Source organism: Oryzias latipes, chromosome 1, assembly GCF_002234675.1.
Source record: "Oryzias latipes chromosome 1, ASM223467v1".
Classification (NCBI taxonomy): Eukaryota; Metazoa; Chordata; class Actinopteri; order Beloniformes; family Adrianichthyidae; genus Oryzias; species Oryzias latipes.
In genome coordinates, this window is record NC_019859.2 from 9,081,189 (window position 1) to 9,096,360 (window position 15,172).

General features: G+C 39.2%; 2 protein-coding genes across 4 annotated transcripts in view; one reads left to right on the plus strand and one right to left on the minus strand.

The window, feature by feature from the left end:
* LOC101155405 (netrin-1) overlaps positions 1-10,151 on the plus strand; it is a 69,657-nt gene extending 59,506 nt beyond the window's left edge. For both annotated transcript variants that reach the window (XM_020699728.2, XM_004065783.4), the window contains 2 exons: positions 4,611-4,685; positions 8,042-10,151. In XM_020699728.2, the coding sequence (XP_020555387.1) occupies positions 4,611-4,685; positions 8,042-8,370 (404 nt within the window). In that variant the 3' untranslated portion in view covers positions 8,371-10,151. The remainder of the gene's footprint in view (positions 1-4,610; positions 4,686-8,041) is intronic.
* A 1,013-nt stretch (positions 10,152-11,164) lies between these two features.
* Positions 11,165-15,172, minus strand: part of stx8 (syntaxin 8) — a 29,634-nt gene continuing 25,626 nt past the window's right edge. Inside the window, exons 8-9 of one of the 2 annotated variants that reach the window (XR_908604.3) lie at positions 11,657-11,889; positions 11,165-11,554 (exon numbers count right to left, since the gene is read on the minus strand). Coding sequence is in view for 1 of the 2 variants with exons in the window: in XM_004065678.4 (XP_004065726.1) it covers positions 11,825-11,889 (65 nt within the window). In the remaining variant the exon portion in view is untranslated. Of the gene's footprint in view, positions 11,890-15,172 lie in introns of both variants that reach the window. The other variant, XM_004065678.4, reaches the window with a different exon arrangement.

Genomic DNA, 15,172 nt, shown 5'->3' on the forward strand with positions numbered 1-15,172 from the left:
GGTCATGGATGGTGTGAGTTGCCACTCCCACAGGTCACGACAGAGACGTCCACATGGCAACGAAATGTTTAGGAGATTAAGCGCTGCAACCTGCAGCGGCCGCTCGGGTGAGAGCAGCTCAGGATGATGAGGAGTGGGAGAGCCGGGAGTGACGACGACGCACTCCATGTATGTGTGCGTGACACATCTGAGGCTGGAAGTGATCAGAATCTGCGGCGGACCCCTCCTTGGATTTTTTGAACATGAGTCTTGCCTCGCACACTCTCTGCTGTTTTTTTCTGCACTGCACTTTGGCACGGGATCTTAGAAGGATATTAAGTTGTGCAAAAGTTTGAGAAAAGGAAAAAAAAAATACTGAAAGAAATGCAGACACAGAACCACAAACACATTTTTAGGGGGGGCGTGTGGGCTGGGTTGCTTTAACTGATTCCTCTTTATTCCTCCTAGTAATGACAGATAGGCCGGACTCCAAAATAAAAATGTAAAATCAGGTCAAAAAGAAGCAGCCTGAGACAGATTTTACTCAACAGCACAGTAAGAAAGGAGGCGGGAGGGGGGGCTTTAGTCCTTTCTTTCTGCCCCTGCTGGATGGGGTCCAAACTCACAGCTCTAATGTGAGCAGTCCAGTGAGGAGCAGAGGAAAACCGTGCAGGGCAGCACACAGGGTGCTCTGATCTAATTACATGCTTTATTTGCTACAATTTGTTTCTCAATCAGTCTAGTTGAAAGCAAGAGCCCTCCTCCTGGGGGCCATCTTTCACACCTCCTTGTTTCACTGCAGCGCCTCTGGCTGTGTTCAAACATTTTACCTTGTAACCACAGTCAGTGTTTGTGTTTTTGGGTCTTTTCAAGAATCGGCTGCTAGAATCAAATATGTTCGCTTTTGCAGGCTGCGCGGAATGTTTTACCCGGTCTTTTCTGAGACAGATTTTTCTTTTGGGTCTGGCTCGAGCATCAGCATTTATTCTAGAGCAGGGGTCTGCAACCTGAGGCTGCAGAGCCACATGCCACTCTTTTATATCTCTGTTGCAGCTCTTTGGCGTTAAAGAAAAATGCTAACAATTTGAATAAACGTTAAGTTAGTTGAGCACATATTCTAACTTATGCTGCACAAAAAAGTATAGTTGGTCAGAGGCAAAGTTCTTAAATGTTTACATGGATAGATAAAAAAGAAAAGGATTTTACACCAATGCTGACATGTTTATTTTTAATAGAAAAAGGAAAAAAAAGGATGAAGATGCCCCAAAGTCATGATGATATAGTGTACTTTATTTTGAAAGGAAATTCTATGTGCTGTTGTCAAAATGAAAATAAGTTGTTATTTATAGACAAATACAATGTTTTATTTATTGTTAATGCTTAAAAGCTACATTTTATAAATAAATTGCAAAAGTATTCCTTCTAATATGCTGCACTGCATCACTGAGCTGGTTTACTTTTCTTTGATAAAAAGTAGTGCTGCTCATCAGCAGGTAAGCGGGCAAATGCTAATTGGGGGCCCCTGGGGGCTGTCCAGCTTTAAATTCTGTCTATAAAGACGTAAATAATACTTTTTAATAGCCATGTATATTTCGTGTTTTTTTTTTCTTTTTAAAAGCATCTTTAATCTTTAAATGACAAGAATTTGTGCAAATTAGGTGTTGGGATATTTATTATGCGAGGGTTGAGAACAGTGTGGTGGCGGCCACCTGTGGATTTTTGACCAGCTCCGTCAACAGTGAATAAACTTGAAAAAATTATTTTTATTTATTCGAAAAGAAATAAATTAATATCTACATTTAGCGTGAAGTCCTTTAATTTTTTTTTTAGATTATTCAGTTTTAAACAGTATAAAGCAAAGCGACATCGCTATTATCGATTGGGATGAATTTTTGATTAATGTTTTTTGCTGCAGCCTATCTGATGTTTACACAGCTTAGAATCTTTTTATATGCAGCTCAAAGTTTGTTTTTTATTCTTTTAAAGGAGGACAAATAAGTCTCCAGTTGTGAAAACAGCTACAATTGTGAGTGCAATAGTGTGAGTGACATCTATTATACCAGTTTTAAAAAGTTGCCATGTGGGTTTTTTTTTTTTGTGTGTCTTTCATGCAGTTTAGGGATGTTTTAAAAATCAAAAATGGCCAACATTTTTCAGCAAGAAAAAATTCTGTAGATGCAGTCCGTGTCTCATGACCCGACTGATAAAGCCAAAAGTGCGATTTCTAAGAGGGCCTTGGTTCCCGCCTGTGCTGAAGGACCTGCTGTCGCCTCTCAGCACACTGTAAAGCTCCGGCTAAAACTCTGCCTTTCTATTTTTTGCCTCAAAGCAGTGAAGACGATTAGTTTAATGGGCCGTGTGGTACTTTGATACCAGGGGGCAAAGGTCCACCTCTCGGTTACAAACTTCAGAGCCCTGAAAGGCTGCAAACAAAGCGCTGTGGTAACTACATCTACTCGGAACATGCAAAGCACATTTCAGCTCAGTATTACAAGAGCGCTTCCAGCACTGCCGCTTGCAGCGTCGGCACAAAGGGGACGTTTGTCCTCACTGTAGGGGACGGCCTGGCCCTAAAGAGGGATCTCGGGGTGCTCTCAGCGGGGCCCGAGCTCAGTCTCGGGGGTACACTAATGGGGAATGAAAGGCTATTAAAGGGAAGTATCGTGATGGCACTGGGGGGAGTCTAGGAGAAAACAAAGCTTCCTTTCCGCAGCCCCCAACTTCCATTATTTACATGGTAATCAGGTCCAGCTCATAGACTTCTCTGTTTATTTGCTTTTATTGGTTCATTTCTTCAACCCCCCCTTTCCCCACTCACTTCCTCAACCACGATGAAGTGTTTCAGGGTTTACTTCTTCATATATTTTTTTAATTGTTCGGTCACCTCTGTTCTCTATCTTCCTTCTCTTCTTCTGGTGCATTGTTTTCTGACATATCGTTCCCCGGGCAACCGCTCTGTAATGGAGCGTAAAGGGCGAGTGAAGATCAGCTCACATTTGTGATGCTCAGTCAAATTCAGATCCCAAAGAACCCCATGATACTCACTCTCCATGCAGCTCTTTGGTCATGTTTCTTTTTATATCCCTGCTGGATCATTTTATAGTCACTATAGTCACAACATCTGCAGATCTTTTTGTGTTGAAGTTGGTAAAGAAATGCAGGAGCACCACATTTTTTTTTCTTTTGCAGTGAACTCTTAACCTAGATGAAAACAATCAGTAAGATGCAACTGTGCCCCCAAATTTCTGTGACAAAACAGAACTGTGAGGTGAATTTAGACCCCACAGCCAGAAATTTGTTCATGGCTCCAGAGTGGACCCCCCCCCTTCCCAAAAAGGGTGCTCTGCCTAATGCTTCATGGATGGCCAGTTTTCCCTTCCTGACCTCCCTTTGTGTGGCACTGACCCCCCCCCAACTTCCAATCCCTCAAATAGCCGCCATCCCGGAGCGCTCTCCACCCCCGTCCACGTAAATGTGAAAGCTCGACATGCTCCTCTGCAGGGGCCTTGAGGTGATCCCTTTTTTTTTTCCCTAAGGTCAGGGTGCTGAGGTGACAAGTGAGGTGATGTTTAAACCGAGGTGGGGGTGGGTTTAAAGATAGGGTGGTCTGCATGGGCCTAACTCATTCCCACAGTCTGACAACCAGTGAATGGGAGGACGGACGGCTGCGATAATTTGTGGCCTTTAGAAGCACGCGGGGCGTCGCTTGCGGCGAGGATGCAAACGTTCCAGCAGCTCAGCGACTTTTTTTATTCTAATATTTGGACCACATTTGGCAACAAGAAAGTCTGACCACAAAAAAAATAAATTTTAAAGAGAATTGTTGCCCTGCAAAAACAAGGATTTATTTAAATTAAACTTAAACTTGAGTTTAAACTTAAAACACCTTTATATTTAGGTTCACTTAGTTATTTTATGCTAAGCTAACTTTATATATGAAACTTCACAGAGTAAATACAAAAAAAAAAAAAAATAAGTAAAATACTTTTTAAAAAAAGTGAAAAAAGAAAATATATTTTTATGATATTTATGCAAATAAAATTGTTTTGTTTTTTTCTTGTTTTTTGTTGTGATCCAATTTAAATTTTCATAAATTGTTAAGCATATTAAGTTAAAAAAATTAAGTTAGCAGAGAAACAGTAAAGATAAATATTTTAGTTTAGTTGTAAGCACTATAGAAAGAACAAACATTAAATCAATAAAAGATTTTCCTTCTTTTTCATTTCATAACACCATTGTTTTAAAAATGAACCCGAAAGAGTGTCCTGCTTTAGCATAGCACTTTAAAAATATGAACAAAAAGAATTGCTGCTTTAATCTAGATTTTTATGCAGGCATTTTATTAGAATTTTTATGCTTTTTTATCCAGATATTAGTTTTATTGATAGAAGGGTTTAAATAATTTTACTACTTTCTTTGATCTGTTTTCTAAATATATATTTAGATTTTGTTTTTACTCGAGTCCTAATTTTAAACGTTTTTTGTGGTGTTCAATACAAATGTCCAAGCAACGTATTATATACATAAAAACGTTGAAAAAAAATCGCATTTCTAAAGAAAATTAATATCCATTGATTATTTTCTTGCAACACGTCCACCTAACTTTATATTTCTTTGTTTTTTTCTTGCAGATTGTGAATCTTACTGCAAGGCATCAAAAGGCAAACTGAAAATCAACATGAAGAAGTACTGCAAGAAAGATTATGGTGAGTCTACAATCAACACATTTGACATTTTAATACCAGAAACCCCTTTAGGTAACTCTTCATTTGTGAGGAGCTGCTGCTGTTTACTGATGTCTGTGTCTCTGAGAAAACAAAGGATCAAACAAAGGAACAGAAGGAAAGCCTGAGGGAAACACTACCTCCAATGTGTGTGTAGAGGTGTGAAGGGTTATCCCTGAGCTTTTAGGACCTCAGCAGAAACGGTAACACCTACAGATCCTCATTAAGCCAACCCACTTCCCCCCACAACCACAGAGTTTGTTGCTGCATTCCTGCGACCATCCGTCTGCCGTGCCATTATAGGTGTGGATAAGGCGTGTGACCTCTCCCCTTTACCCGTCCTTCTGTCCCTCTCCCTGATCAGCGGCGTCCTGTGGCATACTACAGCGGTTTGACGGACAGGCCTTTACTTTGTTCTCTGGGGGATTTGGAGTCAGGGTCAGCTTATGGACACCTCCTCTTCCACCCATGGCGAGTTTACTGTTGGTGGTGTGAGAAAAGCTTGAGCTGCTTTAAAGCTGCTGAAGAGCTGTGCTCCTGTGGTCTGGCGTGCTGTGACAGTATGCAGCTAAAAGATTTCAAAAGTCAATTTGATTCCAAATTTGGCAGCTGTTTAACCTGCAGTGATGAAAAGCTGACTCTGCAGTAGACTGAATACTCTCTTTAATGAACAACTATTATCCTCCATACTGATTCGCCATGTGTTGCATGAGTGTCAGAATTTACTGGTAGTAGGAGACAACGGAGGCACTTCATTAAACCAAATCAATTTGTGTTTAGATTTAGGACATTTTTGTTATTGTTGGATGGCAGAACAAGATTTAACATGTAATAAATACATAACTATGAAAAACATAATAAAGGTCATAAATGCTTGTGGTGGTTCTGCTGAAGGACTGCAGACAAGCACAGTACATAGAAAATCTAAATCCAAACACTTCAAAAACATAAACATACCCATTTAATACCATTAAAAGATTATTTGAGAAATAACTTTTTTTTTATCCTCTGACATATTAAAGGGTGGAATTAATCCAAAGGAGACACTTAAAAAAAGAGTTTCAAAACATTTTGCAAGTAGATTTAAACTAAAACCAGAAAAGTTGGTCAGAAGCCTTTGAGATGACATTACACAATTGGCTTTACAGCCCCATCTGCCATATCAGGGCTGCCTGACCCTCATAGTCTACCTGTCCAGGTGTCCGTTCCCTACTCCCAGTTGGATTCTGATCGTATGCTTTGATTGGCTGAGTAATTCAAATAGTAGGACGTAGGGTTTGAGCATTATATGCAGCGCTGGACACGCAACCATCCATCTGTGTTTCCATTTAAAGATTGGTACAAAACAACCAAAAGTTCATTGAATTTAAGTGGATCTGATCTTCAAAGTGCTTTTTTATCTCTTAATATGATATTTAAAAAAAAAAAAAAAAATAGAAACCTAAAAAGTGCTTTTTTGGAAAGCAGCCTTGCATTGCTGTTCACAAAAAATATGAAATTCCAAAGCGATGAGTTAAGGTTTTCCTCCTAATGCTAGAAAGATGTTTGGCTCCATCAGCTCCGAGCTGAAGGTTAAACCTGTGTCCCTGAAACAGAGAAGGCCGTCTCTTAAGTGCATATACATTTAATGGAGCCTAAAACTATCTGGTCAATGTAATTCATATTGATGCATGCTGGGATATGATCCCTGAGAGATGGCTGTCCGACCTCAGAGAACTACATCAGTTCATTGCTCATGTGATTTCACAGAGTGTCTATCTAGCTGACGTGTCTAACAGCCCTCTCCCGTCTTCTAATCACATTACAAATCACACTGCTGTGTCAGTAGTGGGGAGAGTGCACTGGGAGCAGTATGTGCTGGACTGCAGGCCAGCGTTCAGAAAAAACACAATTTCAACCACAAGAGTCCATTTAGGAAAATACTGTAGCATTTCATTCACTGTATATCCTTATTATTTATAGTTACAAAGCTTGCCATGATTTTTAACAGCACTTGCTGTTAAAAAATGTATCAGCCTAATTGATTTGTAAGAAACTGTCCTGCTTTTAGTCTCACCAGCTGATGCAGGATCAGAGGAGACTGTATATGGAGAGTCTTTTGCTGAAGTCTAAGGCCTTAGTCACAACTGCCCTTACGGGTGGAAATGGCCTGTCAGCGGGCGAAAAACAGGCAACTGGAAACCTGTACCTGTACCTGTACCTGTACGGGGGCACGCAGGCGGCCCTAACCAAATGTCAAGGTCGGAGACCACTCAGTGAACCCATAGAGTGAAAATGTTCATGTGATCACACCTCGCCACACTTTGTGCATCCAGCATTTGAAATGTGTTTGACCGGCAGAAGACAGGACAAACAAATACAGGAGGGCTCAAGAAAAGAAACCAGATACAAAGAGTACAGATAGAACCCAAACAAATGTGAACACAGATGTTGCTGATTAGTCCAAACTCAGGGATAAGAATTTGGACTCGACACTGACTTGAGCCCCACTTAAGTCTCATATGTAGAGACTTGAGATTTGGGACTTGAGGGCATCACTGTCAGGTCTAAAAACAAAAACTTTCTTCACAATGTCTTTGCGTTGGGACTGCAGAATAAACTTCATTTATTTGATAAAGGTTGGATTTTCAAAACAAAAGACAATAACACATTTCAGTTGAAAATTGCAAATGTCGCTCGCAGATTTTTTAGTATCTTGATGTTCAATCTGAATCATCATACATGTTTGGCTTTTTCTTAAAATGTAAACTTTGATTGTCTTTCTGCTTTAATGTGCATTGTTTGATTTATTTTTCATTGTTTTCATAATCTCGAAGGATGTGTTTTTGTCACATTGTCTACATTTTATCTCACCCACTTTGTCAGAAAACATGGCTTATTTACATCAGTTTAACAGAAATTTCAAACTATTTTAACCCTTGTGCTATCCTAGGCACTTTAACATTGGGAGTTGGGTCATCTAGACCCACTAGACAGTGCGCTGAACCTTTTTTCTTCATTGATTTATGATCTTCACTGGTGTCCATGGATTACATGAAATCTTTCCACCTTTATCCACCTTTGTCATGGTAGGGAGAACACGTCAATGCAAGGGTGGGGTCATCTACAATAGCACAAGGGTTAAATAGAAACTCTACAATTATTACTTCAGTATCTTAGAAAAGGATTGACTCTGTGTATCTGTAGTCCTATGAAGGCTTCTGTCAAAAATGTTTCTTGTTTTATGACCTAATTAATTATTGTTTTGGACCATCTGACTTAAGTCTGAATCAAGGCGACAAATAAAGTAAAAGAAGAATCAAATGAAGTGATTCAACATCTTGGATCTCTTGTTGCAGCTGTCCAGGTGCACATCTTGAAGGCAGACAAAATGGGCGAATGGTGGAAATTCACGGTCAACATCATCTCCGTCTACAAGCAGGGCGAGAGCCGCATCCGCCGCGGGGACCAGTTTTTGTGGGTCCGCGCCAAAGACGTGGCCTGCAAATGTCCCAAGATCAAACCTGGGAAAAAGTACCTGCTGCTCGGGAACGACGAGGTCTCCCCAAGCCAGAGCGGCGTGGTGGCGGACAAAGGCAGCCTGGTCATCCAGTGGAGAGACACATGGGCGCGCAGACTCAGAAAGTTTCAGCAGCGCGAGAAGAAAGGCAAATGCAAGAAGCCCTAAGCGATACAGCTGGAGGAATAAGAGTAAAAAGTGATTGAGGGTGAGAGAAAGAGACAGACCCACGGACACCGCTGCTTTTTTGTGTAGAAGCATGAAGAGAATTATTTAGGATGTTTTATGTTTTTCCTATAGTGAACTTTTGTTGAAGGAGCTCACCTCACAGATTTAGTTTTTATGGTTTCTTCTACTCTGACATTCGTCTCTCTTGTGGATTTGCCGAATTTGCACCTATTACCACTATATAACGTTATTTTATGTGTTTTTGTTATTCCTGTATAAAACAATTAATGTTCTAATTTCATGGACATCTGCTATTTCTGAGCAAAAATGATGGAAACCACTTAAATAATGCTGCAATAATGCTTCTGCATTTTTTTCTAAGAAGCAGTTGTGGTTCCAGGACCAGCATTTGTGCTGGTAAATTTACTAAAATTGTACCTTTAGCTGTACAGTAAGTGTCTAAACGTTATTTCTTTCATATTCAGATGGATCTGCAGCTAATTTTGGATTCTTTTCTGATTTGGAATTTGAAAGTAGGAAAAGAATGGTGTAAAAAACTAAAAGGTGGCAAAATTGTTCTTTTTTTGGGGGTGTATTTTTCCCTAATTTAAGCGCACATTTTAGACCCATTTGACAAGCTTCTCTATACCTGAGCAGTAAAAATAAAAACAAATTTGCCTGAGTATAATTTTTAGCTGCAATGTTTAGTTCACAAAAGTGCTGCTTACGGTACTGTGTTCCTTTTTCAGTGTTTTACTTTTGGGTGCATTGGACAGCACTGATTTAGCTCACAGTACTTACTGTGACTTTTTTTCTCCTCTGTTTTAAGAAAATCTGTAGTTTGAACAAAAACTTCAAGGAAAAGAAGCCAGTCATACTCTAAAGACAATAATATGAAACTGACTAGTTATTTGCCATTGAGTAAATGCGGCCAATAAGTGGATAAAAATGAGTTTTTAGTGACTATTTTAGAAGCAATAGCATTCCTGTTTTATGATAAGTTGATTATGGTTGTGCAGGTTTATCACTTTGAAATATGGATGCAAGCTACAAGAACTGCAAACATTGTGCCACGAGTGCTGATGGAATTACAAAAAACAAGACTTAACTGACCTTCATCATGTACAGCAGCTACACATTTATCCTCTTGAAATGTGTGTTTACTTCAAAAGGATGAATGAGAACAGAAAAAAGGTATTGAATTGTAAAAAAAAAAAGATATGATTTTTGACTTCCACCACCACATGAGGTTTGCTGTTAAGATATCTTTCGTTTTTCCGTGCACGAATGTACATAGACTTTAAGGAGACGGTGTGTCCAATCAGGTGCTGCAATCTGCTGTTGACACGCCATGGGAGTTTTCTTCACTTCAACAGTAGCACAATAAAAACTAGGTTCAACTGCAGCAACTCAACCCCGTTTTACCTTAAAGACGCACTCCGATCATCTTTTGAGCAATTGTTCCCAATGATCTTTTAATTATGATTATGCCGTTTTTAGGCAAAAATAAATTTGTACAAAAAAAACGGATGTTTTCTAGAATATAGTTTCTGCAGAGTGACAGTAGGTCATTAGAAATTCACCTATGAGTTGTAGGCGGAACGATTGGCGAGGAGCAACCCTGCCCCCTCCGTTGCTGAGCAGAGCAGGGAGCTTGTGGCCGACCCAGCGCATTTTCTACGCAACGAACAGGCACTTTTTCAAACTCCATTTTATTGTCTGCTTCTGAGTCACAGCAATTTGAATAAAGAAATACTCAGAAATGCAATTTTAAGCATAAATCTCTTTACATTTGTCTTCTTTCATTAGAAAAATGCTACAAAGACATGTTAAAAACACCAAAAACATGATTTTCACTGGAGTGGGTCTTTAAAGTCTTTCCTGGTAACTTTTTTTTTTTTTTTGCTTAAATCTGTATGTATTTAACAAAATTAAAAATTGTGGTGACATCACAGCTCAAGATTGGAAAAACCCAAAGTTGTGCAGGGTTTAAAAGAAAAAAAAAACGTTTTCCCTGTATATTCAAATCAAGACAGGAAAAACAGTGACAAAAAAATAATAGATTTTCTTTAATGTAATATTACGTTTTTAATGAAAAGGTGCTAAAATTAGCTTCCACAACCAGCTCTTTTTTGAACAGATCTTGAAACAAAAATCTTCAAATCTCATCATAATTACTGTACAGTGGTCATGCTAATAAAACATGTACACAAGTACACATAAACTGATCTGTTTTAACCCCATGATGTTTACATTGTTTGACCAGCAGTGTCACTGTAAAGTTCTAAGGATTGAGGTTTTGACGTGACAGACTTGGCTGCTGGCGTCTTTGACCGTGACGACAACAGATTACCTTTTGTTGTTAAATGTATCAACAGTTTATCTGCAATAAAACCTGTGGGCTGCCCCCCCCCCCCCCCCCGCCCCCCGCCCCCTCTTGGGAAGCAGTAATTCGACAAGCTTCCACACGAAACGCCATAGAAAAATGTCTGAACATTTGTTTTGTGTTCATTTCATAAATTGTAAATGTCGTTACGATTGCAAATACCTTTTAGCAACGTTGTTTTACAATGCCTACTAATATATTATGGTTATTATATATGAATATATTTAATGACACAAAACATTGTGGATTTTATCGTCAACTTTTTTTTTTTAACTTTTTTTTGTGACTGTTTAGATGGTTGATGTTAAAGAAGGAAATAACTACTGAACACACCAGCTTGGTAGAACTAAATTCATATTTTCAGCTAAAAGAAAATAAAAAATAAACCCTTTACAGTGAAAACGGACGTGTCTGTGAGAAGTTCTTTAATGTTTTCTTTCTGGTTTTCAGATTGAAGTGCAGCACAAGAAATCTGGTGAGGATCTCATAATGGAAAATATAATATTAGTACTCTTGGACTGTAACTTTAAAAATGTCCAAAAAACTCCTGAGAGAGGCATGAGCAGCCCGCGCTACGCAGACAAACGCAGACAGACAGCAATCCGGGGACCATTAAGTGGAAATGTCTTTTTTTTATTTTTTTAATTACCAGCCAACTTGATTTATGGGAAGGAAACGAGCAGTAATGCACGGATATGTGAACGCTGCTAACTTTGCAGAGTTACTCCGCAGGTGGATCACAAAGTTGAAGAAAAGCTGCTGCTGCCTCTGGGAGCTCCAACAGAAATCTTTTTCAAGCTGCTTACACACAAATAAACCATTCAACGGTGTTATTATTGATCAGTTTTATCTTAAAAAAAAAGCATTACAATTATTTTTTAAGACATTTTATATACTTACAATCAGTAAAAAGTCAGAGCCAACCAACACCTGCCTGTATAATCATCCAGAAAACCGCTTTCATCGACATTTATTTTGTTGAACCATAAATAGCAGGAATCCAGAGCTTATATCTGTGCTTTGCAGAGCTGAAGCCATCAAGCCCGTGGCCGCCGCAGCCGGGAGGTGCTACATAGGCCACACCCCAATCACGATGATGGCTATGAGAAGCAGGACGATCACCACCAGCATCCCTGAGAGCACAAAAAGGCAAAAAGAAGCATAGCTCAGCAAAAAGTCCCGAAAGGCTGAAAAACACAACTCATTGCATCAACATTACCAGATGTCTGAGATTTTTTTTTTTTTTTTTTTAACTGAGTGAATTATTAGACAAGAAAAACAATTTGAACATTTATGGAGGTAAAAAGATGCAAAAAGGAAAATCTTTTCTGTTTTTCACACTTCCTTGTTCCTTTACACAAATGTTTAAATAGGTGCTACATTTTTTTGTCATAAATTATTAATTTAGCACTATGTGTCAGCCATGAACATACAGAAATAATCAGTCATAAACTTTTACACATATGCATGAGCTTGAAGTACTTTTAATCTTGGAATCCATAGAGTTTAAGCCTTTAACACCAGAGATGTCGCCGGCGGCAGCTAAATAAAACTCTTTCTATGAGGTACCGTGACTCCTCGACCTCAACGTGAATCAACATGATTCTGCCGCAAAGAAAAGCGTTTTTTTTATATCAACTTTAGATCGACATGCAGCTCTTTACATCAGTTAAGTGTTTTCTCTGCGACAGAATCAGCTGACTTGCATTGGTTGGGCAAACACCCCACTACTGTAAACTGATGCAGATCAGTGCAAAGCTGCTTTTTTTCTGCTTCAGAATCTGCTGGAAATATGTTCATTATGTAAACAGTTGAAGAGATGCGGCAGTCGAAAGAATGTCAACACTGGAGCTAAAGCTCCTGTGTAAAGGGGTAAATATGATCCTGGCCCACCCTTATTAGCTTCACCCAATAGAAAGGGTTTTTTGGGAATGTTTGACCGATCTTTTAGAAGCTCATTATTGACCCTTCTATTGGACGAGAAGGTCTGGCTCACAGTTTTTGCTGTAATTCATCCCAAATGTGTTTTGTCTGGATTAAGTCAGAACCGTGCACAAAGTTCTTCCACACCAAACACCCCTCCATGTCTTTATGGACTGTCTGGTGCTTTGGAACAAGGGTGAAACATGAAAGGGTCATCTTCTATTGGTTCTCTGTGTTAGAATGGTCCAAAATCTTTCGTTTGAGGTTTAATGGTGGACCGAGAAGAACCAGCTCCTTAAAAAAAAAAAAGGAATTACAAAAAACACAGTTCTCGCTATCCACCAAACTTCACAATGGATACAACACAGTCAGATAGATCTGTATGCTCTGTTGCTCAGATAATTTGAAGGACGTTTGGAGGTGTGTGTAGCTCCTGACTCAGCGCTCTACGAGCTTCAGCATCCACTGACCCTTTTTTGTTCATTTACACAGCCGACCACTCTGTGGTTGAGTTGCTGTTGTCTTCCCATTTCGTCCACCTCGCTATAACACTACCAGCAATTGACTGTGGGGACAGAAATTTCCCTGCTAGACTTGCTAAACGGCGCTGTGACAGAGACTGTGACAGGAATTCCCAGAACTCCTGAGGGCAGCCAAGTCTTCCATCACCGTTAGTAAAGCAGTCTGTAGGATTTTATGCACTAAAACAGTAAACCTCATTGATACTAGTATGGATGGTTTTCTTTTGTATTCAAGATAACTTATTTACTTATTGATAAGGAAAAAGCATGTTAAATCCTCTCAGACAGTGATATATCTAAATAATGATCATTTCTAACCGTAGTCCGTGGACAGGATGAAACAAGAACAGAAGGAGAGTTTGATGGAGTTTGTATTAAAGGACACCACTCACAGACTCAAAATAAAATAAAAATCTTCACCCTGAAAATCTTGTGCAGACTTTGAGTAGCTTTGAGAGTCTTTACTTAAAAGTGGGGTTTTTTGGGGTTATATTGTTAGGACTTCAAGACTGTGGAAACAACATGTTATCTGTTTGAAGTGGCATTTTAATGAAGACAAAGTGCACCAAAACCCTCTAAAATGCTCAATCAATGGGAACCTTGCACTTGACCAGAAGGAATCCCAGCCAAACAAAGAAGCAGAGTAAAAAAGGCCAAAATAAACAATCTGTTTTGAGTCGTTATTATGATCTTATCACTAAATCATATCAGATATTCATCCGAAGAGGAAAACAAATGATTATTAGCACACCTTTTGTGATGTTTTCTGCTGTGATGCTATGCTGCAACAGTTTCTGATTAAAAAAAAAGCTTACAGATATTATTTTAAAAGCATAGGTCAAGCAGCTTAAAGCTCTTACACATTTAAAGGCAGATGTGTTTTGAGGAGGTACCAAACACTCGGGTCTACTTTAAGCCCTACATGCCGATGAGTTTTCAATACGTCCCTCTTTTTCTCTGATGACTTCATGTAATCTGCATGCTTTCAATGCTCCCAAAAAGTTTCGTGGCCGTCCACTCCCATCGCGACAGGCATGTGTTTCTGATTTTGCGTGTTTCAGATACTCATTGTTTTGTCAGTGATCCTTTGGCAGCACAGACGAATTGTGCAAAAGCTCACTCACACTTCATCAGAATCTGTTTCCCTCGAGACTCAAAAATCTTTAACATTTTTATTACAGACGCCACCCCGAACAAAAAAAAAAAAACTTCTCCTTTATGAAAGGTAGACTTTTTATAAACTAGATACATTTATCATTTTTTAACTCAGTATAATATAAAAAATCCTACTGAAAACATTTTTCAGTAGGTTTTTGTCAGAATCACTATGAAAAAACAAAAATGTTGTTTATTTATTCTTTTATTGAGTTTAAAGCCCCGATGACAGTGGAAAAGCACTACAGACATTCACAAAATTTACTATGTAAAATTTTTAAAACATGGGCTGTGCGGTGCTGTAGTGGGTGGTACTTTCGCCTCACAGCGAGAAGGCACAGGTTCGAACCCCTGCAGGGATCTTTCTGTATGGAATCTGCATGTTCCCCCTAGAACCTTCAGACCAATAATATGATTCATAAGTAAACTGATGACTCTAAATTGTCCATCGATGTGTGTTGCAATGTATGTGTGCCCCTCTGACGAACTGGCAACCTGTCCGGAGTCCACTCCACCAACAGTGGTCAGGATAGGCCAGCAACCCCATGACCCTAAAAGTGATTAAGCAGATTTGGAAAAAGGATGGAAAGATGGGAAAAACTTTACCTAATGCTAGAAACTTCCAGTATCTCCATTCATCTTTGGTTGTTTGGAAGGCTGTCAGTCGTGTTATAGACTCAAGTTATCCAGTCTTAAGTTAGCTTTAGCTTAAGTTATTTTTCAATCCTTTTAAGTTTGGGTTTACATTTCCTTCATTCTTTGGCTTGTTTGCCTAATTAGTTATCCTTCCCTGGAACAAAGAGATCCAAACAATGAG